At 44.4% G+C, this 27087-nt stretch overlaps 7 protein-coding genes across 14 annotated transcripts; 5 read left to right on the top strand and 2 right to left on the bottom strand.

Moving 5' to 3' along the window:
• Nucleotides 1-35: 35 nt before the first annotated feature.
• Nucleotides 36-1174, top strand: LOC108049436. The gene is made up of 2 exons (XM_017130613.1): nucleotides 36-399; nucleotides 455-1174. The coding sequence occupies exons 1-2, from the start codon at nucleotides 36-38 to the stop codon at nucleotides 1096-1098; spliced, it is 1008 nt and encodes a 335-aa protein (XP_016986102.1). The 3' UTR covers nucleotides 1099-1174.
• Nucleotides 1110-3323, bottom strand: LOC108049435. The gene is made up of 4 exons (XM_017130612.2): nucleotides 2995-3323; nucleotides 2861-2935; nucleotides 2121-2301; nucleotides 1110-2058 (listed from the first exon to the last, which is right to left on the bottom strand). Exons 2-4 carry the CDS (start codon nucleotides 2928-2930, stop codon nucleotides 1215-1217), a joined length of 1095 nt encoding a protein of 364 aa, XP_016986101.1. The 5' UTR covers nucleotides 2931-2935; nucleotides 2995-3323; the 3' UTR covers nucleotides 1110-1214.
• A 988-nt stretch (nucleotides 3324-4311) lies between these two features.
• Nucleotides 4312-10515, top strand: LOC108049480 (nucleoporin Nup188). Its single transcript, XM_017130665.1, has 8 exons — nucleotides 4312-4430; nucleotides 4496-5733; nucleotides 5794-5903; nucleotides 5965-6929; nucleotides 6986-9056; nucleotides 9120-9274; nucleotides 9343-9556; nucleotides 9615-10515. Exons 1-8 carry the CDS (start codon nucleotides 4405-4407, stop codon nucleotides 10446-10448), a joined length of 5613 nt encoding a protein of 1870 aa, XP_016986154.1. The 5' UTR covers nucleotides 4312-4404; the 3' UTR covers nucleotides 10449-10515.
• Nucleotides 10516-11390: 875 nt separating this feature from the next.
• Nucleotides 11391-20628, top strand: LOC108049493 (glutaminase liver isoform, mitochondrial). Of its 8 annotated transcripts, XM_017130688.2 has the most exons (7): nucleotides 11392-11768; nucleotides 14950-15056; nucleotides 17202-17231; nucleotides 17768-18007; nucleotides 18069-18442; nucleotides 18836-19866; nucleotides 19996-20628. In XM_017130688.2, exons 1-7 carry the CDS (start codon nucleotides 11574-11576, stop codon nucleotides 20173-20175), a joined length of 2157 nt encoding a protein of 718 aa, XP_016986177.1. In that variant the 5' UTR covers nucleotides 11392-11573; the 3' UTR covers nucleotides 20176-20628. The 8 variants fall into 8 exon arrangements, with proteins under 8 accessions (XP_016986173.1, XP_016986177.1, XP_016986178.1 ...); XM_017130689.2 differs by lacking the exon at nucleotides 17202-17231; XM_017130685.2 differs by lacking the exons at nucleotides 11392-11768; nucleotides 14950-15056 and adding an exon at nucleotides 15725-16170.
• A 227-nt stretch (nucleotides 20629-20855) lies between these two features.
• LOC108049445 (DNA replication inhibitor plutonium) lies at nucleotides 20856-21653 on the top strand. Its single transcript, XM_017130621.1, has 3 exons — nucleotides 20856-20968; nucleotides 21018-21422; nucleotides 21478-21653. The coding sequence occupies exons 1-3, from the start codon at nucleotides 20953-20955 to the stop codon at nucleotides 21579-21581; spliced, it is 525 nt and encodes a 174-aa protein (XP_016986110.1). The 5' UTR covers nucleotides 20856-20952; the 3' UTR covers nucleotides 21582-21653.
• A 109-nt stretch (nucleotides 21654-21762) lies between these two features.
• Nucleotides 21763-22915, top strand: LOC108049482 (proliferating cell nuclear antigen). The gene is made up of 2 exons (XM_017130667.2): nucleotides 21763-22062; nucleotides 22123-22915. The coding sequence occupies exons 1-2, from the start codon at nucleotides 21955-21957 to the stop codon at nucleotides 22795-22797; spliced, it is 783 nt and encodes a 260-aa protein (XP_016986156.1). The 5' UTR covers nucleotides 21763-21954; the 3' UTR covers nucleotides 22798-22915.
• A 47-nt stretch (nucleotides 22916-22962) lies between these two features.
• On the bottom strand, nucleotides 22963-27003 carry LOC108049481 (hormone-sensitive lipase). Its single transcript, XM_017130666.2, has 4 exons — nucleotides 26893-27003; nucleotides 24117-26489; nucleotides 23931-24056; nucleotides 22963-23874 (listed from the first exon to the last, which is right to left on the bottom strand). The coding sequence occupies exons 2-4, from the start codon at nucleotides 26481-26483 to the stop codon at nucleotides 23722-23724; spliced, it is 2646 nt and encodes an 881-aa protein (XP_016986155.1). The 5' UTR covers nucleotides 26484-26489; nucleotides 26893-27003; the 3' UTR covers nucleotides 22963-23721.
• Nucleotides 27004-27087: the final 84 nt, after the last annotated feature.

The following is a 27087-nucleotide window of genomic DNA, read 5'->3' as shown; positions in this document are numbered from 1 at the left end:
TTCATTCAATTTCTGTCTGGGAAAGCGCGAAGGACATGGAGGAGGAGCTGAAAACATTTTTAGAGAATTGCCAAAAGCAAGAATTTTCAGCAAAGGAAATGCTGGCCATTTGTCAACCTTTGATTTGGAGAATACGCCTGGCTAGAATTAAGAAATGGTGTCTTATCCTACTGCCCTTGGTGATTATCTATTTGCTTTGGTTATGTAGCGACACCTTTGGTTGGTGGTCGAGTGCAGTAGGACGATTGCTGCTCATTCAGATCCTTCCCCTCTGGGATTGGACACCCTACTATAATGCCAAGTGCTTAATTCCACGAGATCAGCTTGTCCAGGAGCAGCCATCTCCATTGGGAAAATATGAGACCCAATGGCAAAACTGTGCTCTTTGTGAAAGTTTAGGTATGTTTAATTTGAAGAAAATTACCCTTATTTCATTTGTCTTATTTTCAAACAGAGGGAATAGCCACTGCTTCGAATGTAAGCTACTCCACTTTGGAATCTGAGTACCTGGATCGGGGACAACCTGTTATTGTAACAGATGCTGGTTTGGAAATGGATATCATTAATCTTCTAAATCTTATAGAGAAGAAATCGCCGCAATGGTTGTCCAGTGAACCCTGTGATGTTTCCAGCAATCTGCTGCTGAGAAAGCTTTTCAACCTAGAGGCAGCTCTGGACAAGATCCACTCCTGGCAGGGACAGTCATCGAATAATTGGCATCTTCAACTAAGAAACTGCCAGAAGAAGGCGGTAAAGTCCTCTCGACTATTCCTGGAACGTCCCTACTACTATCCTCTTCACCTGGCGCCGTATTACTCCAGCTGGTTATTAGCAGTCCATCAGCAAAAGTTAAAACAGTCGGAGATTTATGTGCGTGGTCTGGTTCTCATCCAACAACTCAGTGGACACTTTGAAGTAGTTCTTCATCCCAAAAATCCCTGCGATAAGGGAGTGTGTCCCAGTTTGAGAATGCGGCTAAATGCTGGAGAAGGTCTGGTATTCTCCACGGATATTTGGAGTGTTAGCTTTGGCCTGGAGAAACCTCAATCCAAGCAGAGCTCCCTGGCCAGCATCTTCGAGATTGACTGGCAAACGTAATGCAATTTTCTTAGTTGGCCGAAATTGTATTTACACACACAACTAGATACATATAAATAGAAGCCTAAAGTTATCGAGAGTTTCTGGAAGGGATTGGGATTAGGAACAGATTTGACTTAGGCCCTACGGCACTTGGCCTCCACGAGTTTCTGCAGCGTGGCCGTCAGGCTGTTGATGGCATCGATCTTCATCCGCTCGATTCGTTCCTGCTGCACGAGAGACATTTTCTGGATCTGCACCTGTTCGCGCTGCAAACTCCGCTGAAGTTCCATCTTCTCCCGCTCCACCTCCAGTTTGCGTTCGAAGTAGTCCTTCCACCAGATGTCATCGGGGATGCCAGGGACTGAGCCCATAGGTCGTGCCAGATCGTAGAGCTTGCCATTGGACTCCAAATGCTGACTACAATCGCTGGTGCGTTCCGCCTCCGCCACTTGATCGCCATCGTACTCCATCTTAGGTTGGCGCACCTCCGACATGCTATTGCTATCCTCATCGAACTCATCGTTGGACTTGCTGTCCAGATTCATCTGAGCCTGCAGCAGGACCTGATCTACGGGCGTGATATATGGTTGACCCTCCTTAGCACTACTCTGGGTTGGAATTTGCTGCTGCATTTGCGGGGTTCCGGGTTTTATGTTAACGGGAGTGGGTTGAAGTTGAATAGTTTGCTGGGGAAGTCCTTGGGTTTGGTTTTGTCCATTAGTTGTTGGAGCCGGTGCCACTGTTAAGGATTGCTGGGGTAGTTGCAAATCAAAGTCGGCCTTCTTTCCCTGCAAATACTTGAACATCTCTTCGAAGAACTCCCAGTGTACGTAGCCGGATACGTATTTCTTGCTCAAATTCTTATTGTAGGTGATGAGGATGTTGTGCCACTTTTTCTGCACCTTGGCGGCGGAGTATCGAAATCCCAAACGTTGCAGTTGCCGGGTGCAGTGCAACCAGAGAGCGGTCCTTTTTTGTCTGGAAAAGGGTTGGTGGATTTAAGTAATTTTAAATACTTTTGGGTATGATCTCCCACGAACCTGCCCTCTGTGAAGCTTCCCTCCATGGGACCACGAATGTGGATCAATGCTCTAGTGGCCTCTGTGGTCCAAGCTCGCTCGTAGGGACCACGCCCTAGACTATTGGCTCCCGAGGTATCCGCCTCTTCCAGCAGACAATCATCATCCAAGTCCTCCAAGTCATCATCACTTATTTGGTAGGCTATAGATATGATAAAATATATTGTTTTTAAATCAAAATTTGTGAATAGGTTGATTGACTTTGGAATTTTATTATAAAGCACACATTTTAATATATTTCAAGATCCTGGCGAAATATAACAAAAAAGGACAAATTATCATAATTGAATTGTCAACAAGAAAGAATAAAATAGTCAAATTTTTACTCTGTCCTTTTTTGTTCTAAGAGCTAGAATAGAAAAAGCAATTAAATTCAAAAACTTGTTGCTTTTGCGCTCCTGTCGCAGCCCTGGCGTTCTCGCAGCATTATTTGTGCGCTCCCAGCTCTCTCGCTTGTCCTTCTTTCTCTCTTTCAATCTACCACCCAACGCCAGGCCAAAAAGCATCCTAGCTATGTCGAAGATGCTAGCTGCCGCTGACATACATCACGTATGATACATACATACATATCTACATCCTGACACACCACACACACTATGTCCTTCGTCTAAGCTTGTGCAGACACCAATACCTATGTATGTACCTTCCTGTCAAACGCTCAATTTCCTATTGTGATTTTATTTACCAAATAGCAGACTTACGTTCATTATCCTCTACGTTGTTTCCGTTGCTCTGGGAGGCATTGCCTCCATTCAGTTGAACTTGAGCCATTCGGCCTGTGGAGATTTCAGGTATTAATCTGTTTTTTCTGCCAGCCTATAGGTGAGCCTTAGACCTTTCGCCTGTCAATAGTTTTCCCGTACTAACAGGACAATTTTCGGGCTGCAGCTTCCAGGCATCGAGAACTTCCTTCGTGGTGCGCCTACTCTCTCCGCGCTCTCTCCGCTCCTCTTGCTCTCTCGCTTGCTCTTAGATCTGGAAAGGGAAGCTGCGGCTAGCCAAGGAGTAGTGGTATTTGTGCCGGTAGAAAGGTGGCTCTAGAAAGGGGGGAAGTAGGTGGTCCGGGTGGTCCAGTGGGTGGGGGAGTGCAGCATCTGCGCACTTTGCACTCTGACTTCGCAGGTCTGTTAGCCGCAGCCACAGCCTCACTGGAATGGCTGGACGGTTGGAAGGTCTAACCTAAATAGTTCTAGTCCGGCTACACTGGAAGGCTACACTACAGTTAGGCATTGATAGGGTCCCACTGCAATTTAAACATGTCAGGCAATACTAACGACAAAACACAGCCGAACCTCTTGAGTTCCCGCACACCATGGTAGAACTCGATTAAGTCGTGTTTTTCTCTTTCTCTAAAGCCGGATAAATGAATTCAACTCATGTAATGGCGTATTTTTAAAAACTGTAAATTAATTTATTGACTTAAAAAATAATAATGATTTTATTTAGTTTTGTTTTTGCTTTAATAAACCAAAATACGTCACGGTTGTAACTTTTGGAAATACCGATTTCGGATTCGTTTTAATAAGACATTGTTTTTAATTTCGATTTAATGACTTATAGCTAATATTTATTAAGAATAATAGCATATCAAAAGTTACCTTTTTCTTAGTTATAACAAGTGTCCAGAAAATGAGATTTCGGCTACTTAATGTTGCCTACTTAACATACGTAAAAGAGGATTTTCTATCAAACAACCAAGTATGTATAGCAATATTTATGTAAATTTTGTTAACTATTAAATATAAATCGTTTCTCTGATTTAAAGTTAAACATTTACAAAAATAATCTTTTTTTAAGAGTGCACCGAAAGTTTGTGTTTTCAATTAGGGTGCGCCCACTGTCAACAATTTTCTAACGGCCTTTTTCTTATCGTTATATCGATAGATGGTTGCCCTGGAGTTTGTACTAGTGGTATCTCCAAAGTCGCAAGTTCGAGTGTTTTTTTACTTGGTACGCTCTTTACAAGACCTGAAAGTTAGGAAGTATTGAACACTATCTAACCCATTACGGTAAATTAAAAGATACATTTTTGAAATTAAACTGTAACACCAAATTCTAACGGAAATTTAAACAACTTGGTTATCGCTATATCGATACATTGTCAAGGCTGCCAGCTCGTTTTCCCGGCATTTATAATATTAGGTGGCAACTCCATAACCGCGGACTTGCGCGTGGAACAAAATTGTGTTTGTTATTAAATAATTAAATAATTGTAATTTATAGTTGTTAAGAGAGCGCGAAGACAATGCCCGCGGTGGAGAAATGCGTCATGTAAGTACCTGGAGTCAGAAACTAAAGGAATCCAGCATGTAATCTCCTTGAATTACTCTCCGCAGCACCGACTGGAAGCGCCTCTGGCAGATGGTCTCCGGAATCCACTATGAGACGCCTCAGGAAACGGTGCGCGAGGAACTGATGAACGTGGCCACCGAACTACAGGCCGGTGTGCTCCAGTTCAAGCCCAAAAGTGCCTCCAACATTCAGCTGGGCACGCTGCTCAAGGAAAAGAAGCAGGAGAAGCTGCTGCCCTTCACCGAGCGACTGCAAGATCTTCTGGACTTGGAATCCGCACAGTGCTGGGAGATCCTGTGCTACTACCTCACGCAGGAGTACCGCGGCTCGGCCAGCCTCCTTACCCAACTCATTTCCACCGAAACGAACATGGCCAAGCTGCACGAGGACATCCGGCACTACTACTCCTTGGAGCGCATGATAGTGCTGAAGATTGTCAAGAACCTGATTGTGTTCCACCGGGTACCGAATCACCCCTACCACCAAGAGTATCGCGCCGTGGTAGAAAAGATAACCCTATCCCGTCTGAGGGATTCCTATTTGGAACAGTTGGAAACCCTGATCAGCGAACTCCCACCTAGGAAACTGATGGCGGGCGAGTGCTTCCATTCCGCGGAGCGATTGATTGCCTGGTCGGAGAGAAACGCCCGCGAGACCAACGAAGTGCTGCAAATTCTTCTCCTGCTGGCGGAGCACCTGCCCATGGGATTGGAGCAAATCAAGAGGATATTCGCCGCTTGCAAGCAACACTCTTTCGGAAAGATACAAAATTACCTGGACGACAGCCAAGCCTATCACCAGGAGCTGATCCGCAGCCTCACGTACTCGGAGCTAATGCTCATTCTAAAGTGTCTCGATTTTGAGAACCCGCAGGAAAACTCAAATTTGATTGAAAAGCTGATTGAGGACTTGCAGGTGGACATTGCCAGCATGCACCATCGACCGGAGCATGGCCCACTACTTCTGGTGTGGATGTTACTCCGCCTGCGTGGCACCAACGATGCCGACGACGCCTCCAGTTTGCTTCGGTGCCGGCAGTTGGGCAAGCGGGCCGTGGATCTAAAATGTTTTGTCCAACTACACCTAGTAGCAAGGCATTCCATGTACGCCGATGATTCGATGCTATCGCGGATTGTACGCAAGACCATTTACAACCAAGTGGGATACATGTGCAACCTATTTGATGGCGATGGCAGCTGCGCCCGGTATGAGGGCATTTACGAACTGCTCTGCGAACTGGTGTCCTGGCCTCACTTAGCTAAAGATTTTTGTAGTCGGGAAGGTAAGTACTATTTTATATCTTTAAATATGTAAAATGTTTAGAACAAATAAATTTATTTAGATGATGGTCCGCGGTCACTATATAAAACTCTTCTGGAAAACTTCCCGCTGGAATTTACACATCTGTCCAAGCTGGCACAATCGCTAACTAAAGGTGGACAAGGCAACTATGTAAGCTAGAAACCTCTTTTAATTAAAGATATCAATCTAAATATTTCTTTTAACCATTTAGGTAAAGAGTCAGTTAGAATCCCTGCCCATATTGGCTCTCCTTTACGATGAAAATCAGCACAAACTCAGAGAGGTAGACACGGATGAATTTGAGCTCGTAGCCAGTGTGCGTCCCTTTCCCCGGATCGACTATACCATACCGGCTGGAACCAGTTGTACCGCCATTCAACATCCCTCCGGCTGCTTTATGCACTTTCGCACACAAGTGAACTTCTTCGACGCCCTACACCACGAGATTAACTGTCTCCTACGAGAAACGGGCGCCCTGCATGGCGATTTTGAATCCAGCGACCGTATCCGTCATGTAGAAGCTGGCTTGAGATTTCTGGAGAGCGCTATCCAGCTCAGTCAATCGGTTTCCGGCATCAGTGCCGAGATGGTGCATCCCACCGAGATGTGTGTCGATCTGCTGCACAAGTTCAAGAGCGTCCAGTGCCCACCTGTTGGACTCCTGTCCAGTTGTCTTAATGTGTGCACTGCCCTGCTGCCACTGGTGGACGAAGAGATATTTTCTCGAATTAGCAACCTACAAATCCTGCCCACCGTAAGCCAGGGATCCCAGTCTGATTTCAGGATGTATGCCAATGCCAGTCAAGTGGGCTTTGAGTCCCGCTTTCTCGGCTCAGTCATTGATAATGTGGAGAAGAAGAGCGAGCGCTACGAATTCCTGCTTTCTTACCTCGGATTCCTGCGCACCTACACTAAGCTAAAACGGCATCGTCACATCCAGGTGGAGATTCCTGGTTTGATATTCCTGCTGAGGGATGTTTTTCCGCACTTGCACACCTGGCACTTCCGCTCTCAGTTGGAAAGGAACAAAATATACTTCGAGGTTCTGAGCTTTATATGCGACATACTGGACTTGTTTAACACCAGCAGTGGATCCAAGTGCGACCAGCGAGAACTTTTGGTGAAGGTGTGCGTCTATTCGCTTCTGAATTTGGATAATGGTCTGATCCTTTTAAGGTAAGAATTGATATTTATTCCCAAAATCCCTATTCATTCATTTGTTATACGTTCAGATTTGTGGGTGTGGGCAATGCCTACGTGCAGTACACCATGGAGTTGGAGACTAATTGGATGCAACAGCAGCCGCACGGCTTGATGATGCTGGTACGTCTTTCCATGCGCATCCTTATGCAGCTGCTTCGGCTAAAGGACAAGGTATATGGAAACAGTGAAACCCTATCTCCCCTGGAAGCGCTAATATACACACAACCCAAGCAACGGGACACTCTGCGGATCATTCCCACAGTATGCAGCTATATGAGCAACATATTTGATAGATGGCTTCCGATCCTGTCTTGTCGCCTTCTGAAGAGAATCGCACTTGAGTTCAACATGTCTCTTTTGGCCTGTTTGGACATGGAGGCAGATCAAATCCGATTGACCTTTATGCAAAAGTTGCCTGATGAGTTGGAGAGCGATTCTATCAAGCTAGCTATACTGGAGCTGGTAGATGCTTGCATTGCCAAGCAACCGGGCGTAACCGAGGCTTTCTTCAAGGTAAACTACGCCCAAGACAAACGCTCCCGCTCCTTCTTCGGCAAGGAATGTGTTCCTAATATTGGAGAGAGCATCGTCACTTATATGCGAGAGTTTCTGGATGTCCTTCAAGTGGAGCCTTTGACCATTCAGCAGGCACTTCCTGGCAAAATCATGAACATCTTCCACTCGCTCTGGAAGCACAATCTTCAGATGCTAGTAGACGAACTGCTGAAAGACAAGCTGTTTTGGGAGAAGCTCTGCGCACCGCTCTTTTCCGAGCTTCAGACGAATGTTAGGATCTACACACAACTCCTAAATATCATATCCATAGAAGTTTACACGGGGAATGGAAGCAATACCGCCCTTCTGGATGTGATGAACAAGTTCTTTGAGCCGAAGCATTTCAAGCCCTGGCTAAATTACGTATTCAACATGCCCATGGTTCCTGCTCAAAATGATTTAACTTCCTCGGACGAGCTGCCCGACTGGATCTGCTGCCTCCAGGCTTTTAAGGATCTGATCGTCATTCTGCTTAAAAAGCAGCCCAAGTTTATGACTATACCCGAGGCTCAGTTCAAACTGATGGCCCAAAAGTGTCTTAAAGTCTTGGTGGATCGCTCTCACTATCTGGAGGACATGCGTCCGTTTATCATCCTGGCTGAACTGTATGTGTTTCTTCTGCTCCAATTCAAGCACTCGTACACAAACAGCGCGGATGAAGAGCAGGAACTGATGGAACTGCTTCTGCAGCTAATGAGTCGGATTTGCTCTTGCTATGAAGATCAGCATGTAAGGGCCAAAGAGGCCTGCTTGGCCATTGTGACCAAGTGCACACATCTTTACACCGACTTACTCATCCGGGACTCGTCAATCGCCCTGCGTTTTCTCAACTCCGTCGTAGGCATTATCTGCAGTGAGCTGCAGCACATGGAGAACTCGGTGAGCCTGGAAAAATCACAATGCCTGAATATTTCGGACAGTTCAGACAGCAAGGCTTCAACCAACTCACTGATCCTGTGCCTCAATCTTCTGAAGGCGGTGGCCACCATATTCCATAATGATGGTCCCGGGAACTGGGATCTGCCATTTGTTTCGGTTCGGTTGTTCCAACGGCTCGTGCGCTGCGTCTCCAAAACGTTGCCTTTGTTTAGCAAACAAGTGCTTAGTGTCCAACTGCTGGATGTGCTAATTGTGTTCGCCAAGGGCCATTGCTCTGTGGAGTTCCTGCACTGCGATGTGGGAGAGTATTTGTGGCTCAATCTACTGCCACCGAGGGAACTTTTGCAGTCGAAGTATGAGTTTACTAAGCCGTCGCCGGCGGATTCAGAGCGCTGGACTGTGGAGCAGTGGTGGCCTGTTTACGCCAGGGGTATCGAGTTCGTTACCATCATCTACGAAAAGCACAAGAAATGTTTCCTGAAAGAGGCTTTCCAGTTTGTTGGCATTCATGCGGTCTATCTTGAGGATGCCTTGCTGCTGAGCAAGCAATCTCTGGAACCAGCAGCCATGCAGTTGATAAAGGCAGCTGTTTCAATGGTGGCCAGCCTGACGGAGCACCACAAAGAGTGGAAGCAGGATAACGATTTGTCGCTTGTCAATATAATGGTGGGTTCAATGAAGATAAATCTCTTGACTACAAATGTAATTCTTTAAATTTTATTACAACAGCGTGCAGTTCAAGGATTATTGTGCCACAGTTCATCTTTGTTCCATCAGCAAAGAAATTTAAAGTGCCTCCTGGCTGGTAGACGATCGCAACTGGAAATCCTGCGCAGCACCGAGGCTATAATAATTGATGACGAACTCATCTCCGCCTGTAATGAGTAAGTTTACCTTTTAAATCTTATACTTTCAGATTTTTGATTGTTTTGTTCACCCTTAATAATTATAGCCTCACGGATATAATTATTTACTGTGTAAAGTCCTTGCTGAGATTCAGTCCCGATTTGATGGAACTTCTTTGCTGCAGTGTATATGAGCCCTCCAAATACTCAGCATTGCTAGATGTAAAGTTTGGGGCCCCTAAATTGAACGAAGAAAATCTTACGCTCACATTTGGAATTATTCTCAACTTGGTTAACATATACGTGAAAGCTTTAAATATGGTATGTAGATGACCATCATACTGCGGACCATTTTGTAATTATATTTTTTTAACCGCAGCAAAACTATGGCTTCAGTGAGGTACCCCTTAATACACTGCCTAATGTGGAGCAATCCGGAGACAACGACGATGCAGACATCTGCGTGGGCAATCAGACGAACCGCACCTTCTCCAAATCCTTATCCAGCGTCTCGATTTCTTCCGTCAGTTGCCCAGCCAGTGAGCTGCTCTCCAACATGGACGGACAGCTTTGTCTGCTGGCTTTGGAGCACCTGCTCATGTTGGTGGCCTCGCAGGCTATTTACATAATCCGGTCGCCGGATCTGGAACCACGCTGGAAACAGATTGTGCGCCGGGACATTAGCAACGAGTTGGTGATTTTTAATGAGTTTGTGCGCCGCAAGGTGATATTGGATTACAAGGAAAACAGGAGTCCGTGGCTGCGACGTAAGCATGGACACTACAAGGTCAAGTTTGCTGATCCGGCAAGGAGTTCGCCCAGTTCATCACGCAGTTTAGATATTGTCCGTCGTAGCAACACAAACACAAATGAGCTGAGGGTTAATGTGGTTCGCAGACTACACCTGCAGCAACAGCAACGTACTCCACCGCCACATAACTTTGACATGTCAAGCGAACTGAGTCCCATTGTAGCGAGCCAAGGTGCTACCATGTCGTCGACGCTGGAGCACAAAGACAGCCGAAAGCGATTATATCCCGCTCAGCAGGCTGGCGATGCCTTCTTGGAGGACGAACTGGCCGCCATCGACCTGCAGTTTTTTCCCCCGCCCTCGGAGCACGGTTATTGTGAATTGTCGCAGGTTCAGATGGTGGAAGAGGACTACCTCCAGCTTATGTCGGCCCTCTTTAATGTGATGCCCCATTGCGACTGAGCTGTTTACCCATTTGATTGTTAAGAGGTTGGTGAATTACTGAATAAAGTTTGTACACTTAAAATAATTTCTGCCTACTTTTTCGGTATTACAATTTTTATTTGAGATTTTAACATCGACAGTCGAGGCGATATAGCCAAGTCCTATCTAAATGAAACTGTTCCAAAACTCTTTTATAGGTTGCAGATTTAATATACTCATAAGATGAAATGGGCCAAATCGAACTATATGCAGGTTCTTAATAAATAAGTATTATTTTTTTATCGGTTAAATATTAAAAAAAATTATATTGTCTTTATTTTAACATCGTAATCAGTTGACTTTAGAATTATTAAGACAGTTAAATATTTTAATAAGCGTTCATAATGGTGTCAAATAAATCTACACTAATAGGTATCATACAAACATTAATATAAAAGTATTTCGACGGCGAAATCAAATATATGTTTCTTAAATCTAGAAATTTGTATTATTATTATTTCAGCCAATAATGAAATCTTTGAGCCAACTAAAAAGTGTTAAAATAATTTACACAACTAAAAATCATAAAAATACAATCATATAAGTGAATAAATGCGAATAAAATTATTTTCTTTAAGGAATTCGATTTTAAAAAATTTAGGAATTAGAGATTGTGTCATTCTACTAAGTAATGAAATAGTATGTATTTGTGCTCAGTGTACAAAATTATTTTCTACAATTGTGCAAATGACGTCACGAGAATAGACGAGCCCCCAACAACGTCATCGCACTCTCTTTTGAAGGAGAGTCAACCACCGCTGGAAGAGTCTACTTCACCCACGCCGCGAAACTCTCCCCCAGAAAGAGAGAGATTTATGCTCGCTCACCAAGCGAAGAAGTAAACGTCGCTGCTTTTTCCGCTGCCTCCGATTTCGCGGCAGCGTTGGGCTGATTATGGACTTTCTGCTTTCGGCCGCCGTTTAGTACCCAGCGATTGGTAATAGAGAACGCATGTGCAGACAACGGAGCGGATACGCAACGTGAAAGAAGACAAGCCATCAAGTACGAGCATTAAGGTTTACTGTTAGGCATCCGATAATCCGAGAATCAGAGAGACATCGTCGTCATTAGGGCAGCCAATTAGCCAAATCAGTGATTGTGATAATGCTTAAAGGTGTTCCCACGCTAGCCGGTCGCAACCTTCGTCTTCTGACGACCCAGGGACAGGTGTTGGCCCACCATCGCGCCAAGGCATCCGCTGCAGAGCCGGAGGAGCAATTCGACCAGGAGACAGATCTCTTGAAGCGCGCCAAGTTCGGACACACGGGCAAACAGCTGCAGCAGAAAATATCCACCGAGGTGAGTTCCGCGAAGGGTTTTCTTTTTTGTTTCTAACGGGGGTTGAGCGATTAAACAGCTGACTATGTACAATTTTCGGGCCTTAATTTTGCCCGGCTATTGATTTTTCATGTGATATCAGAAAAGTAAACGCATAATACCCACAGATGCGCAAATGCTGGCGGAAATAACAAACAGTTTGCAGAAATCCAAAAATAGATTTTGAAATTTAAACAAAACCAAGATATAGACTCTGGCCTGGAAGTGATTTCGGGCACGTAAGGGCATATGACTTTCATTCAGCCTGACAAGGGTTTACTTTTTAATGAAGACGCCGGGGTTTAGTTTAATTAGATAAATGCCAAGCGCAGCGTGACTGACGCAATCTCCAGATAACACGCCCACTGTCCTGTCTCTCCCTCAAAAAGATAAAATGTTATATCTTATCGGATCTGGGATTGCGGCGACTAGACTACCGGCCAAATTAATTGTGAAATTATCATGACAAATTTTTGGGGAATAGGTGCTAATCAGTTGCAAATCAACTGACACACTCATTCTTAATCCCCAAAAACCACATGTGACATTTGCAACTCCAAAATAGTACTGGTTGTCAACAAGTATATAAAAATTTTAAAAAAGCTAGACGATGGCGAGACGCTGACCGAGACATTGAAACACTGATTGTGAGATTGGGAATAGAAATGGTTCTACAAATCTGCCTTATATTAATCTTTTCACTCGTCAAATACCAGCGCCAATCGTGGACCATAAATAAATATGTATGCACACAGAAAAAATATAATAAATAAGAAGTTCATTTTACCATTTCTTTCAACTAAAATCTTATCTTATTAGATTAAAATCTTATCAACTCGAAAATATAATTTATGTAATTTTGATAAGCTAAAAATATATGCACAAGTTATTTTTAAACTTTATGACAATGTTTTTTTGCACTTAGGGTGCACTAAAACTATGAGATTTCTTAGAAGTTCTGAATTACCATCTTATCTAAGTGGCAAAATGACATAATTATTATCATTTGGAAACGAAATCTTCTTAATACCAAAATGTATTCACAGAATATGATTGAAAATATAAATTTTACATAAACATCTTTTAAACTTCATATTTTCTTATATAAAAATTCAGACCCATTTTGTATCTTATCTATTGGAACAAAATTTGTGAAAAAATGTGTGTTCATATAATAATTTTAAAAGCCTTACTTAAGAAATATTTTTTAAAGTGTATATGATTCACAGACTCTTGGAGTGTTTAAGTCACGCGAAACTGTCACCCGAAAATAAATAGTGTAAACGTGAGCATGGCAACACAAAAAACACATATTTATTCATAATTATATATTATGTAGGTATATGTATATAAACCCAAAGATGGTATTTTATACGTGAACAAATACGGTTGCGGATTATTTAAATTTGGCAGAAGTCCATCACTAGTCGAAATTGTTTTGCGGGTTTTTCGTTGCCATGGGAGAAATGAAAGAACACACATTTATAAATGTTTAGCATACGCTTACGTATTAATATTTTAGCTGCCACAACACAAAAACCAAGCCCCTTCACTTCTCACATGGTTACTAGAAAAGAGAAATAAAGAAAGAGAAATAGTTCTCTCAAATTTTAAACAACAATTTTGGATACTCACTTGCTCTATTCAAGAATTTGGCACATTTTTTTTATAATGAATATTTAATAATAAATTAAGAAATGTAGATAAGCTTTACTCAAAATAATCAATCTTTTCTCTGAAAAAATTCTTGGGATATAAATGTATTTTTTAAAGTCGATAAAGTTTGTTTATCACTTATTCAACTTCACAAAACGAAAAAAAATTTCCGAATATACAATTTAATCTTAAATGTTTATATTTATAAAGATTATTATCTCTAGGAACAATCAAACGCGTCTACATATAATTAAGTATATTCAGAAAAACTCGTTGATTTACGATTATATTTTTCTGAAGTCCCCAATTATTTTGGCAATTAAAGGGCTACTGCTTTTAACTAAAAAGCGTTTATTTTTACAAATAATTGCCTATTATAAAATTATTTCGTAATGCCTAGACATAATCGAACCTTAAGTTTAGAATATTACATAAAAATAGCTTTTATAGGAGAATGTACACGTGATAGTGATAGTTCTTTCATTTTTCCGACTAAGTTTCTCTTTGATAATTATTATCTCTGCACTTCCGTGCAAATTGTGCGTCAACATATCGAATTTTAAAGGTGCCAAAGTCCCACGCTAATGGTGACAGGCCCCTTGAGCGGAAACTTGTTTGGCAAATATTTTATTCTTTTTATTTTTTGCCGCACCTGATCTTGTTGTTGTTGTTGTGCAAAATGTTCGCCCTCACATGACTTTCTTTTGCTTAAATATGTATTTAATAATATGCAAATGAGCAGCAAGTGCGAAAACAGCTTAACAATGAAAACAGATTTTGAAGGCAAAGACTTAAAATTTCTGAGAATGGGAGTCTGATTTATAATAGGGATAAGGGCACGTGCAAATAATCGTATCAGTTAGCTGTAATCAAAAGAATAGCTTTATTTGTGGAATTTTTTTTGTACAAAGTCAACTATTTGTAATTTCAGCACTTGCAAAGAAAAAGGAAATTAGGAAAAATACAGTGACTTCTGTTCCGCTGATGTCATGCGGTTAGGTAATCCAATCCAATAAAACTTATGACCCAAGGCAGGACAGAAAGTATTCGGTTACATTAATGAATGATTACAGATTTTCCATCAACAAAATTATAATTATAAAGAAAACGTTAGTAGGCTAGGAATAACAAGTAGATGGCATGCAAATATTTTCAAAATTAATACGCAAGTATTTTGCAGATATTAGGGAAATATTAAAAGAATAAACTAAGCAGTATGATAATTACCATCATTCTTGTAAGCTTTAAAAATGTTGCAGAGTTTTGGGGATTCCATAAAACATTGGATAGATCAACGCCCTTTTTACTATAAAAGGTGCTTGTTAATGGTGTCTGTCCATTATTTCCACTTCGATCCAGTTGCGGTATACATTGGATATACCACTAAAATATGCTAGTACGTGCCGCTCAGTTGGCTCTTAACATAACTGGGAATACGTGACTTTAGCTGGGCATTCCTGACCTCAACTACAGCTGTAATATACAACCAATTCTTTGTCCATTTCAGAAGAAACTGCGCGCTCCACCGCTATTGAACTTGGTATTTGCCAATCGAAAGTTGTCCTTCTACGACACCAGTTCCACTCCAAAGACCAAAGAGGATAATGCCAAACTGTAAGTAGATAAACAAAAGATAAACTTTAACCTTTCACATCTCCAGTATCAACTTACACCTCACATCAATTCAAACCAGAGCACTTGCATTCAGTAACTAATTGTTCGAATTACAAAATATTTGTTTAATAATTTACATCTACCTCGTCTATGGTTGCTTTTTCCTCACTATTTCCCACGTGGCTAGAATAATTTGGGTCAACAATTGCGCTGCTGCCAGGCTGCATTTCATATCCCAATGATCCATTTTTAGACTCAATGCAGTTTACAATATTATTAATAGCTCGAAAAATATTGTTTTGAAAACAACAGCCGAAACCGTTGACATACACAATTAACAATCTCTGCCAAAGTCCAAAGAAATTGCGAAAATATTTTGATGGCGCTTTCGCGGTAAATATTTTGTGTTCAAAAGGGAACTTTTGTTTTAAATGTATTGAAAGGATGGGGCTGGGGTTGGATGCTCCAAAAGGGAGGTATCTGCCATGAAGCACGCGCTAATTGCCGGCAATCGCGAGCGCATAAAAATAAATTAACATACGTTTATTAAACGAAGATAAAAATCGAATTCGCTCACTCTTTTTGGGTCTGCTGAATTATATGTAAATATGTCTGTATGGCTTTGATGTATGATGTTGGCGAACTATAAAACCATTGGCCGATCGTCGACTGGGCTCATTTCGGCGGTGACGGGCCGCAAGTTTGCACAGTGAAAAAGGAGGACAAATAATACTAATCGTATCGAAATGATGGGCGATCGTAGTTGGAATCTGCTGCAATATGCCACCGAAAGGGCACCCATTCCATTGGACGGATATACTGCCGAGGAGGCGGCCCAGTTCAAGGATAGCATCAGGCAGAAGATAGTAGACGATCTGAAGTCCATGACGGGAGAGGAACTTATCGAACTGGTCAAGCAGAATGCGGCCAAGGTGGAGGAGGAAAAGGCCGAAGTTGCAGTTAAGGAACCCCTATCCGGTACTGAAGAAGGCAAGGAACGCGTTCAGGACGATGCCGATCTGATAGATGCCGGCATTATAGCCGAAATGGTGGCCGGACTTTGCACCAAGAGCCAGAAGGAGACGTTCATCAAGGTGATAACGAAGTATATCAGGTAATTGTGAATCATCCGGAGACGTGCCCACCTCTTTATCAGACAAAAAGAAAAGGGGTTCCGTCGCGTGACGTTTTTGTCTCCTTATCCTTATCGGTTTTGTGGAAGTAGTGTGCCATTTAGAGTGCCAGACAATGAACAGTGCCATTATAATGCCATAAAATCCAGCCATATCTACAGTTGTATATGCTCGTGTGCGTTTTTGTGTACCAGCCGGGGATTGTATAGAGAAAAAGGAGTTAATTAATTTATTTTATTGGCAATAACATGATTTAGAAATTAGCACATTGCGGCGCGGCTCTCCGTGGTGCCCTGCTCACCGCTCACCGCTCTCCAATCGCCAATCTCCAGTCGTCTATCCGTATCTATCTATCTAAGTGCTCCGTTCGCTGGGAGCAGCAGCAAAAGTCACACTTTCCGCTAATGTATAAAACGCTGGCGCGCTTACTGTTGTTCCCATTAAACTTGCAACAGCTCAGCGCTCAAGTCAAGGCGAATCGAGCTCGAAATCCATCCAGTCAAATTCACATACACAAATTGAAAACCAAGCGAATATCACGTATACGCCGTGATGGTGCAAACAAGTGAAATGGACGCGCTGAAGCGCCAGAGCGAAGATGGTGAGACGAAGGAGCGGGAGGAGAACTACAGGCGGGGCAAGGAGCAGGAGACCACGGAGACGGCGGCCATCATCGAGGAGATCATCGAGGGCATCTCGCTGCAGAATCGTCGCGGCACTATAGTGCGTACTATATCCGCGATAATCAGGTAAAAATAGTGCCGGAAAAAGCAACCAGAACAGACAGTCAAGGGCGGGGACAATATGTAGTATACCAAATCGAGTGCATCGTAAAAATAGATTGTGCACAAAAACACTACACCCCACTCACCCCTTTTATCTATATGACACACCCCTTCTATAAATCGAAAATTGCGTTGATTGACGCTCATTACACGTTGTTTATGGCCAACATATGGAAATCGTAACTAACAATTGCCGTATGATCATCCTGTCTATCACCCTTTTTTAGCAATCAGCGACGCCACTATTCGATGCGGCCGTGAGTAATCGATTGAACTGTTCTTGTACCCCGTAGAATTTGAATCAGTTGCCATGCCATGTACCATAAACCAAACGTCTTAATCAAGCCCAACTCAACTAAATTGAAGTTGATTGAAGTCTGCGCGAAATGATTTCCCAAATTGATAGTTCGCAAAAAAAAATAAAATCCGAATTAATCAAATCAGCCAGCCTTGGAGGAAGATCTATATTTAGAAAAGCAAAACAACTGGATCTTTGCAGTTTTAATGGCCGCGCTGCATTAGATGTCTGTGAGCCAATTAGCACTTGGAGTTCAGCGCCAGTTGGCCAAAGACAAACCCCCCTAAAGTTCCCCCTTACCACTTTCACACCCCCGTAGTACTAGTGCCATGTTTTCTGTGAATTTTTGGTCTTGCTTTTCCACACACGCATGCTAAAATTCAGTCGGGGATCGCCGCTTAATTAGCAGGTGCCCTAAACCCAATTGCTTTTCTGTGGCTACGAAACTATTTCGCTAATTCCCTTTATATTAACTGGTCATCTTTCTATTCACAGCCATCGGGAGCAGGAGCAGCGCAATGCGGAGGATGTGCTATTCGATATGTTCGCCAGCGAGGAGACGGGTCTCATCTCGATGGGCAAGTTCCTGGCCGGGCTAAAGACCACTGGCATTCGCAGGAACGATCCAAGAGTACGAGAGCTAATGGACAATTTGAAGAAAGTTCATAAATTGAACAACTACGAGACGGGCTCTTCGGCGGAGACGCAGCATCTCAATCGGGAGACCTTCAAGGCGTGAGTTTAGACTTTGGGAATTCCCACCCAAGCTGTATTATAATAACTTTGGTACTTTCAGAGTGGTGGCCCCCAATATTGTGCTGATTGCCAAAGCTTTTCGGCAGCAGTTTGTGATCCCCGACTTTACCAGTTTCGTCAAGGACATCGAAGACATTTACTGCCGCTGCAAGACCAACACTTTGGGCAAGTTGGCCGACTATATTCCGCAACTGGCCAGATATAACCCCGATTCCTGGGGTCTGAGCATCTGCACCATTGATGGCCAGCGCTTTTCCATTGGCGATGTGGAGGTTCCGTTCACCCTCCAGAGTTGCAGCAAGCCACTCACCTACGCCATTGCTCTGGAGAAGTTGGGCCCCAAGGTGGTGCACTCGTATGTGGGCCAGGAGCCCAGTGGCAGGAACTTTAATGAACTCGTCCTGGATCAAAACAGTAAGTGGGGGAACTGAACAAAATTCTTAACTCAAACCCAACTACATTTTTCAATGCCTGCAAATCAAATCTAATTCATATGATCGTACCATTATTTAAATAATTCTTAATAATATTTCAAATTTTAAAAAAGTATTGAAAAGTTAAGTTATGAATTTCCATTTGGGATCATTTGATCATTTAAAAGCAAAGTTATTTATTTCTTTTTTATACGCTTTTTTTATGGATATGACTTCTAACTTTGTAATTTCACTGTCTATCCTTAAAAATATGAATGGAAATATTATTTTACTTGAAATTTGACTCTATATATTAAGATTTTATTTTATACTAATCGAAATATTTTATTAAATTCTTAGAAAATCTTCTAATAATTCTGTTTTTCCTCCACAGAGAAACCGCACAACCCGATGATCAATGCAGGTGCCATTCTCACCTGCTCCCTGATGAACGCTCTGGTCAAGCCTGACATGACCTCCGCCGAGATCTTCGACTACACCATGTCCTGGTTCAAGCGGCTGTCCGGTGGGGAGTACATCGGCTTCAACAATGCCGTATTCCTGTCCGAACGAGAGGCTGCCGATCGGAACTACGCCCTGGGATTCTATATGCGGGAGAACAAGTGCTTCCCCAAGCGCACCAATCTGAAGGAGGTGATGGACTTCTACTTCCAGTGCTGCTCCATGGAGACCAACTGCGAGGCAATGTCCGTGATTGCCGCCAGTTTGGCCAATGGAGGAATCTGTCCCACCACCGAGGAGAAGGTGTTCCGGCCGGAGGTAATCCGGGATGTGCTCTCCATCATGCACTCCTGCGGCACGTACGATTATTCCGGTCAGTTCGCCTTCAAGGTGGGACTGCCAGCCAAATCCGGTGTGAGTGGTGGCATGATGCTGGTCATTCCCAATGTGATGGGCATCTTCGCCTGGTCGCCGCCCCTGGACCACCTGGGCAACACGGTGAGGGGCCTGCAATTCTGCGAGGAGCTGGTCTCCATGTTCAATTTCCATCGCTACGACAACCTGAAGCATCTGTCCAACAAGAAGGATCCCCGGAAGCACCGCTACGAGACCAAGGGACTTTCGATTGTGAATCTGCTCTTTTCAGCAGCCAGCGGAGATGTTACGGCCCTGCGTCGTCATCGTCTCTCTGGCATGGACATCACCCTGGCGGACTACGATGGACGTACTGCCCTGCATCTGGCTGCCTCCGAGGGCCACTTGGAGTGCGTGAAGTTCCTGCTGGAACAGTGCCATGTCCCACACAACCCCAAGGATCGTTGGGGCAACCTGCCCGTGGACGAGGCCGAGAACTTTGGGCACAGCCACGTGGTGGAGTTCCTGCGCTCCTGGGCGGAGAAAGTGGATCTGTCCAGCGAGGAGTGCAAGACCGAGGCGGTGACCAGCAAGACACAAGCGGATGAGGTCAGTTCAGGTTCAACTTCAAGCTTAAGTTTAAGTTCAAGCTCAAGTCCGAAGACGACGAAGTTGCTGGATGAGAAGCCGAGCAAGAATAACGACAAGTCCAAGCTGAATTCCAATCTCTGTTTTCAGGAAATCTGCAGCACGAGCGACCTGGAAACCAGCCCGGCCACCAGTCCCATTCCCACGCCAGTGGAGTCGGGATCCAGGGCGGGATCGGGGCGATCCAGTCCGGTGCCATCGGATGCGGGCAGCACGGCGAGCGCCGGGAGCGCCAGCAGCATCGATGACAAAACCAAGCCGGGACTATAAGCATCCTGAGATCCGTTACCCGCTGAATCTCTCCGACTAAATTATTCGCACAACCTTTTAGTTTATACATGACGTATTAGATTAAAGTTAAGACACGAAATATCCCCAGTTTCGCACTGGTCGGTTAGTCCTATATAATTTGTAGTTGTCATCCCACGTGTAAGCTTTGGTCCTTCGATCAGGATCATCTGCACGAGCGGCATTGGTACTTGTAGTGCTTAGTTAGTCTCAAATAATCCTTTATAAAACAATGACAATAATCTAAACTAATATCTACTAACCCACAACTTGTGGTCTGTGACCCGCCTAAATGTATTACATTCGTACTTGTCAATTGATATTTGTATGCGTTTGTAAGTGTATTAAATATCTTGTTCCAAAAAGCTCGAGCTATGTGCAGACATACTTGATTGCAGTTGAATATATTAAATATAGTTACCTAAAACAACACAATATATGGCGTATCACTTAAATGGAATAACTAAAGACTTTTTATGCGCTTTAGATCAGAGCGTGAAAACGGATTGAAAAGTTAGTGCGTAAGCTTTGGTCAGCTAACACATCATTTAATGCTGTGTTGAAAAATAACTCTTTTTCGACCCTACCTTTTTTAAAAAAAACTTCAATCAAAAATTGTAACCGTCTTTTAGGTTTTGAAAATTCAAATATGTTGCATTACTTGATGGAATACCCTTGTTAACAAAGTTCGGTTTGCTTATACCGATAGTATTGCATCCCTGGTTCCCGCAAAGCGCCGTTATATGAAGTCAATGCAGAATGGGAGAAATAAATGGTAATTAAAAAAGGTTAAGAGACACCGAAATTAACTTTTAATTTTGAAGCCCTCAGCTGTGTAGGACAGGATGACGTAGTTTCCCTGCGAATCGTCTGCACAATGGCTCGCGATGGCAAACCGAACAGCCTGGAGGAACTGGACAGCTATGGGAACACCGCTTTGTTGAAGGCCTGCTATTTGGGGCGATTTGAGTGCGCCCACACACTTCTGGAGTTTGGTGGAAATATTTACGCCATGAACTACTTTGGACAAAACGCTCTTACACTAGCGAGTTATTCTGGTCACTTGCACCTGGTTAAGGAGCTACTACGCCGGAGATCCTATGAGGATTTCAATCTGTCCTCTATGATTCCGGCTCTCTGCGTGGCTATAATGCAAAAACATACTGCCCTGGAGGCATATTTAATTCAGTTGGATCCGAATGGTGCCCAAGAAACTCAAACTGTGCATGGCAAGTACATAAAATTATCTAATTAAATTAAATATAAAACGCACTTATATTTTAGGTCTCGGAGTGGAAGAACTGCGTGGAATGATGAAACAGGCAGATCGCTTAAACAAGAAAAATGTGTCCTCACCTCCTACTTTTATAAGTCATCGTCTTCGCTGATAAATTGTGTATTAAATTCTTAAACATTTTGTAATTTAGCTATTTAAAATATATATGTTTGTCAATAGTGTGGCCATCTTTGTTTTGTTGTTCTATTAGGTTGGCAGCGCGGGGCCCGGTTGTTATCGATAGTTGCGACGCGTGCGATCGATATCGCCTGTGGCTTTTCACATCCCTATCCCGCTCATTTCGCCCGCCTGATCCGATTCTAAGCAAAAATTTGCCCACGTTCGTCATTCATTTTAAAGACACGGCAGTGGCAACATAATAATTATAAGTACTTTCTTAAGGCAACCCACTTAAGTTAAATAGTGCCCAGTTATTTTTTCCCAAATTCGCATCACGCCCCTAAGAATAAAACAACAAATTCAACATGTTCGAGGCACGCCTGGGACAAGCCACCATTCTGAAGAAGATCCTGGACGCCATCAAGGATCTGCTCAATGAGGCCACCTTCGATTGCAGCGACTCCGGCATTCAGGTACAATCATACACAAGCCTTAAACTTTAGTGCAATCTAATATCTTTGGTGACCTCACAGCTGCAGGCCATGGACAACTCCCATGTGTCCCTCGTCTCGCTGACCCTGCGATCCGACGGATTCGATAAGTTCCGCTGCGACCGCAACCTCTCCATGGGAATGAACCTGGGCAGCATGGCCAAGATTCTGAAGTGCGCCAACAACGAGGACAACGTGACGATGAAGGCGCAGGACAACGCCGACACAGTCACCATCATGTTCGAGTCGGCCAACCAGGAGAAGGTATCCGACTACGAGATGAAGCTGATGAATCTCGACCAGGAGCACCTGGGCATCCCGGAGACGGACTTCTCGTGCGTGGTGCGCATGCCGGCCATGGAGTTCGCGCGCATTTGCCGCGATCTGGCGCAATTCAGCGAATCTGTCGTAATCTGCTGCACTAAGGAGGGCGTCAAGTTCTCGGCCAGCGGAGATGTGGGCACTGCCAATATCAAACTGGCTCAAACCGGTTCCGTTGACAAGGAGGAAGAGGCGGTCATCATTGAGATGCAGGAGCCTGTGACGCTGACGTTCGCCTGTCGCTACCTGAACGCCTTCACAAAGGCTACGCCCCTGTCCACCCAGGTGCAGCTGTCGATGTGCGCAGATGTGCCGCTGGTGGTCGAGTATGCGATCAAGGATCTAGGCCACATTCGCTACTACCTGGCACCCAAGATTGAGGACAATGAGACATAAACCGCCCCCTTATATTTATATGCCTATCGTAACCTCTCATCCTCACGCGTACAATTCATTCCTAACTTTTAAGCCAAATCCGCATTTTTTCAATAAAAGCTGTATTTTGTAATGTTAACTAGCTTACTCTTCCTTTGGTTATAATTTCCGCATACAAGTTACAAATCGTTTTAAGGGTAATAACCATTTATTCGAATTTTATGTATAACACTGGGTATAGTTTAAGGGAAGAGATTGCAAACATATATAAATTGTAATAGTATATCAAACACCTGGTGTACCGTAGATATACATTCAGACGGGTTCGCGTGGGATAGGCAAAGAAAACTAGGCATATCTCCAACATAGTTTAAGTTTAACTCCGCTAGCCTCCATAGTGCCAAAAAATCTGGACACACTATCGGGGAGTGTGAAAATAAGGGTAATGGGCGAATAATTCATACACATGTATATAAGTAAGTACTCGTTTCGTATCAGGCACATATTCGGGAGTTTTGCATTAAACAGCGCTTAGCGAGTGTGTGCCTGGAATCAAGAGCATTAATAAATAGTGCGTGTTTACACGCTTCCAATACTTGCATACTTGGCTTGCTTATGCTAAAAGCTATATATATCCTATACATATTTTGTGAGTATATAAAACATGGAAAGCTGTGTCATATAAAAGTGTATAAAAAATGTTTGAGATTACAAAGTAATAAAAAAGCAAGAAGAGTGCGTATAACAATGAACAATTCGTTCCTGCGCATAACAAAATTCGATTTACACGCCTATGCGAAAGGAGAAATCCAATACAGGTGACAATATTTTACAGTGATTTTGAAACCCCATTGTCACTTACAATGTACCATCGTCGTTTTATTGTTCCTCGTCGGGTATTGGATTCTCCAGTCCTATAGGCATATAGACCGATTGAAATTCGTCCTATGAAGCAGCCAAACTTGCACTGGGACTGGAAGACTCCTCGTCGTCCAGCGAGCTGCCTTTGTCATTATTTTTGTGCTTCGGATCTGTCTGAAGCAACGTCTGTAGAGATTTTATGCAGAGCTTGGATCCTTCCATGGCTTCGTTGGATAGCTTAAAAGAAAGGCGAGATTAGTGATTATTATTAATTTAGCCAAGGGATTTCCTACCATGGTGAAATTAAGAAATCCGTGCGGAAGCCCCTCCAATATTTCCAAGTTTACTTGGCGACCAAGGCCTTTCAGTTTTTTGGCGAACATAACGCAGTCATCCAGACAGGGATCCATATTCAGAGTCTTAAGTGGGAAACAAAAGCCGGTTTAATCATAGTTATTTCACCTACTTCATAAACTTACAAGTATTTTGGTCTCCGGCAGCTGGGATAGCCATTCATCACTGGCCCAGTAGGGCGATAAAAATGGATCCTTAGGCACATCGAATGCAAACTCCTCGCTGGGGCTCCTTGCTAAAAGCGCGTCCATGTTGCGCACGTCCTGCTGACACCCGTTGCTTCCATGAATCTCGTAGGATTGCGTGCAGCGAGTCAAGGTGTTGGTTATGTTGTTCACGGCTTCCTGGAGTCGTCCCTGCAGTGTATCCATCGCGACGAGATCACGACCTGTCTCAACCAGAATATCGTCATCCGAACTGATCTTAGCATGTCCATTCGCCTGAACTTGGGCTGCCTCGGCTGCAGTTTCTTCGGTTACCTCCATGGTGGCGGTGTCAATTAGATACTTGTCTAGGAAGTTGTCAATGTAGGCGGCAGAGGTGGGGTCCTTAGGTGGGTCGGCGGATATTTCTACTGGATAGTGGACAATGGGCTGCGAGTCGTCTTCGAAGGACACACACGAACTGTTGTCGCCCTCGCTGTTGGGTAGATCGGTTCGCTCCACAGTCTGGCTGTGGTAAGAGGCCGAGGCACTAGCGAAGGTATCGCTACTCTCGTCATCGTGCTCGGTATTGGCCTCCAGCGGCGTCAGGGGACTTCTGGCTATGGAGGTGCGGCGACTGGAGTTCAAGCTCCCCATGTTCGACTTCGGGGCATTGCGTATCTGGGCGGCATCCTCCACATGCCTGGCATTCTCCTGTAGCGTCTCTTGGGCTGGTGCTGCATAGGCACGAAGGCATCGCATCATGAAGCCAAAGGGCAGCAGGGGATCCATCAGGCAGAGCAGGCGGGCAGGACTGGGTACAAAGCTAACGAGGGTTGGGCAATAGGCCAGAAACAGTCCGTCCGGCACTCGAACTCCCTGCTCGATGCACTTGAGGGCCACTCCAATGGACAGATTCGCGCCAGCCGAATCTCCAGCGCACACAATCCGCTCACCCGTCGTGCCCAGCAGTTCGGTATTGTTCAGAAGCCAGCAGTAAGCGTAGTACACCTCCTGCAAAGCGCGTGGAAATGGAGCCTCAGGCGCCAAACTGTAATCCACCGATAGAATGGGACAGTCCAGGGCCACGGCCCAGTCGCGCAAATACAGTTCGTGGGACTTCGAAGACTGGGCCACAAAGCCACCGCCATGGCAGTGGAACAGAATCGAAGGACTCGGCGGTGTGGGCTTGTGCCAGCCGCGATAGCGACCCTCGCCGAGCATTCCCGATCTTCTCTTGGCGCTCAGCAGGCGAACAGAAACAGGCAGACCAGGTCCCAAATGAGCCGAGGGCACAGGAATCTCCACAAAGTCATCATCGCCTTGGTTCTGATTGACATCACTGCTGGGATTTGGCGACGACTTGAAGTCCTTTCGACGCGGAAGCTTCAACGGTTCGGCTGGCAGCTCTATCAGCCGGTTCACCTTTATGGAACTTCCCACAATGCTGGGCAGCTTGTGCATCAGCTCGGACTCGGCCAGAAACCAGAAGGATTTGCAAAAGTCGATCTTGGCATTCTGCGAGATGTTAACGATTCGGCGGGCGCGTAGTTCTGGATTCATTAGGTACTTTCCACTGGTCCACAGACTGCGGGTGGTCTTAACGATGGCTCCATCGCCCTCCTGGGAGTAGTAGGACTCCGAGTAGCTGGCCATGCTGATGCCCAGAAAGCGGAGTACGCCGCGTATGGAGTCGCCGTACTGGAAGCCCAGGCAGCGGCCGTAAAAGCAATACTGGTTAATGGTGTCGCCGAGCTCAAAGAGCTGCTCGGCCGTGTGGTTTCCGCAGGCGAACAGATCCCCCGTGTTGGCCGACCACTGGCGCAGGATCAGCAGGTACTGCAGGCAGGTGCACAGCGAGGATAGAAGCTGCGAGCACGCCTCCACCTCCTTCATGTAGAACTTCTTGCGGAAGAACAAGGCGGAGCGGGTGGCCATCAGCTGGTGGCAGATGTTGATGCCATGCGTGATGCATGCGTTGGTCACATAGATGAAGCTGCGGTAGCCATTGCCCGGCGTCTGCTCGTCGAAGTCGTACTCGTGGGCAAAGGCTTCGATCTGGATGACCAGCCGGTTGGCCAGGACGATGAAATCCTGCCAGGCAATGTGGGCGGCGTGCAGGCGCTGGCCAAATTCGGTGTGATCCTTGGCGAAGAAGGCGGCGTGATCCTGGCAGGCGGCGAATAAGGTTCCATAGGCCGTCTGCAGGTCGGCGGGTGCGGGTGCGTAAGCGTCTTTTCCATTCAATGGCTGTGGGTTGTCCTCGTCCCCGTGGCCCAGTTTCAGATTGTCGTTAAAGAGGGCAATAAACTTGGGGCTTCCCCGTTCCGCGCAAGCCGCGTCAATCATTGTGCACTGCCAAGGAAATAGAGTAAGTAATCCATTTATTAGCCACTATTGCAGACAAAGACCACAACTACAATGACAGGTGATAAACTTTTCCAACAGTTGCATTACTTTTCCGGATTAGAGTTAGTCACTCTAACGACCATGAAGGTCGTCTTAAAGGTAGAGCTTAAACCAGTTTAAATACTGGTTAAAACCAAACTTAATAAACAGCACAGTTAATCATAGAGTTTTTGGTATAACAAGACAATAGATTCGAGTTTCCCAGAAAATTAATTACTCTAAAAACCGAAGAAAAGCCATCAAAAAAACTTTCACTTGACAACTACGCACTAAACTATTTAGAGCGAAGTTCGTAGTGTTGAGTGTGTCATTCTCCTTTATTATGGTATTTTTAAGCAAGAGTACTTACAGAATAAGGGCTCCAGACTTTTAGTTTAATACATTTCTAATTGGCCCAACTATTGCGGCTTCTAAACATAACTATTCGACCTAACTAACCGAATGCTGGCCAGTGTGCCTGTGTGCGGGAAATGTCGTTGCTTTTTAAGCTAAAATAGGGGGATTCCCCGAGTAAAGCAAATTATCTTGGATTGTTCTGACTATT

Source organism: Drosophila rhopaloa, unplaced genomic scaffold (genome assembly GCF_018152115.1).
Source record: "Drosophila rhopaloa isolate 14029-0021.01 unplaced genomic scaffold, ASM1815211v1 contig_115, whole genome shotgun sequence".
Classification (NCBI taxonomy): Eukaryota; Metazoa; Arthropoda; class Insecta; order Diptera; family Drosophilidae; genus Drosophila; species Drosophila rhopaloa.
The sequence above is the reverse complement of the archived record's forward strand: the minus strand, read 5'-3'. Positions and strand labels throughout refer to the sequence as shown.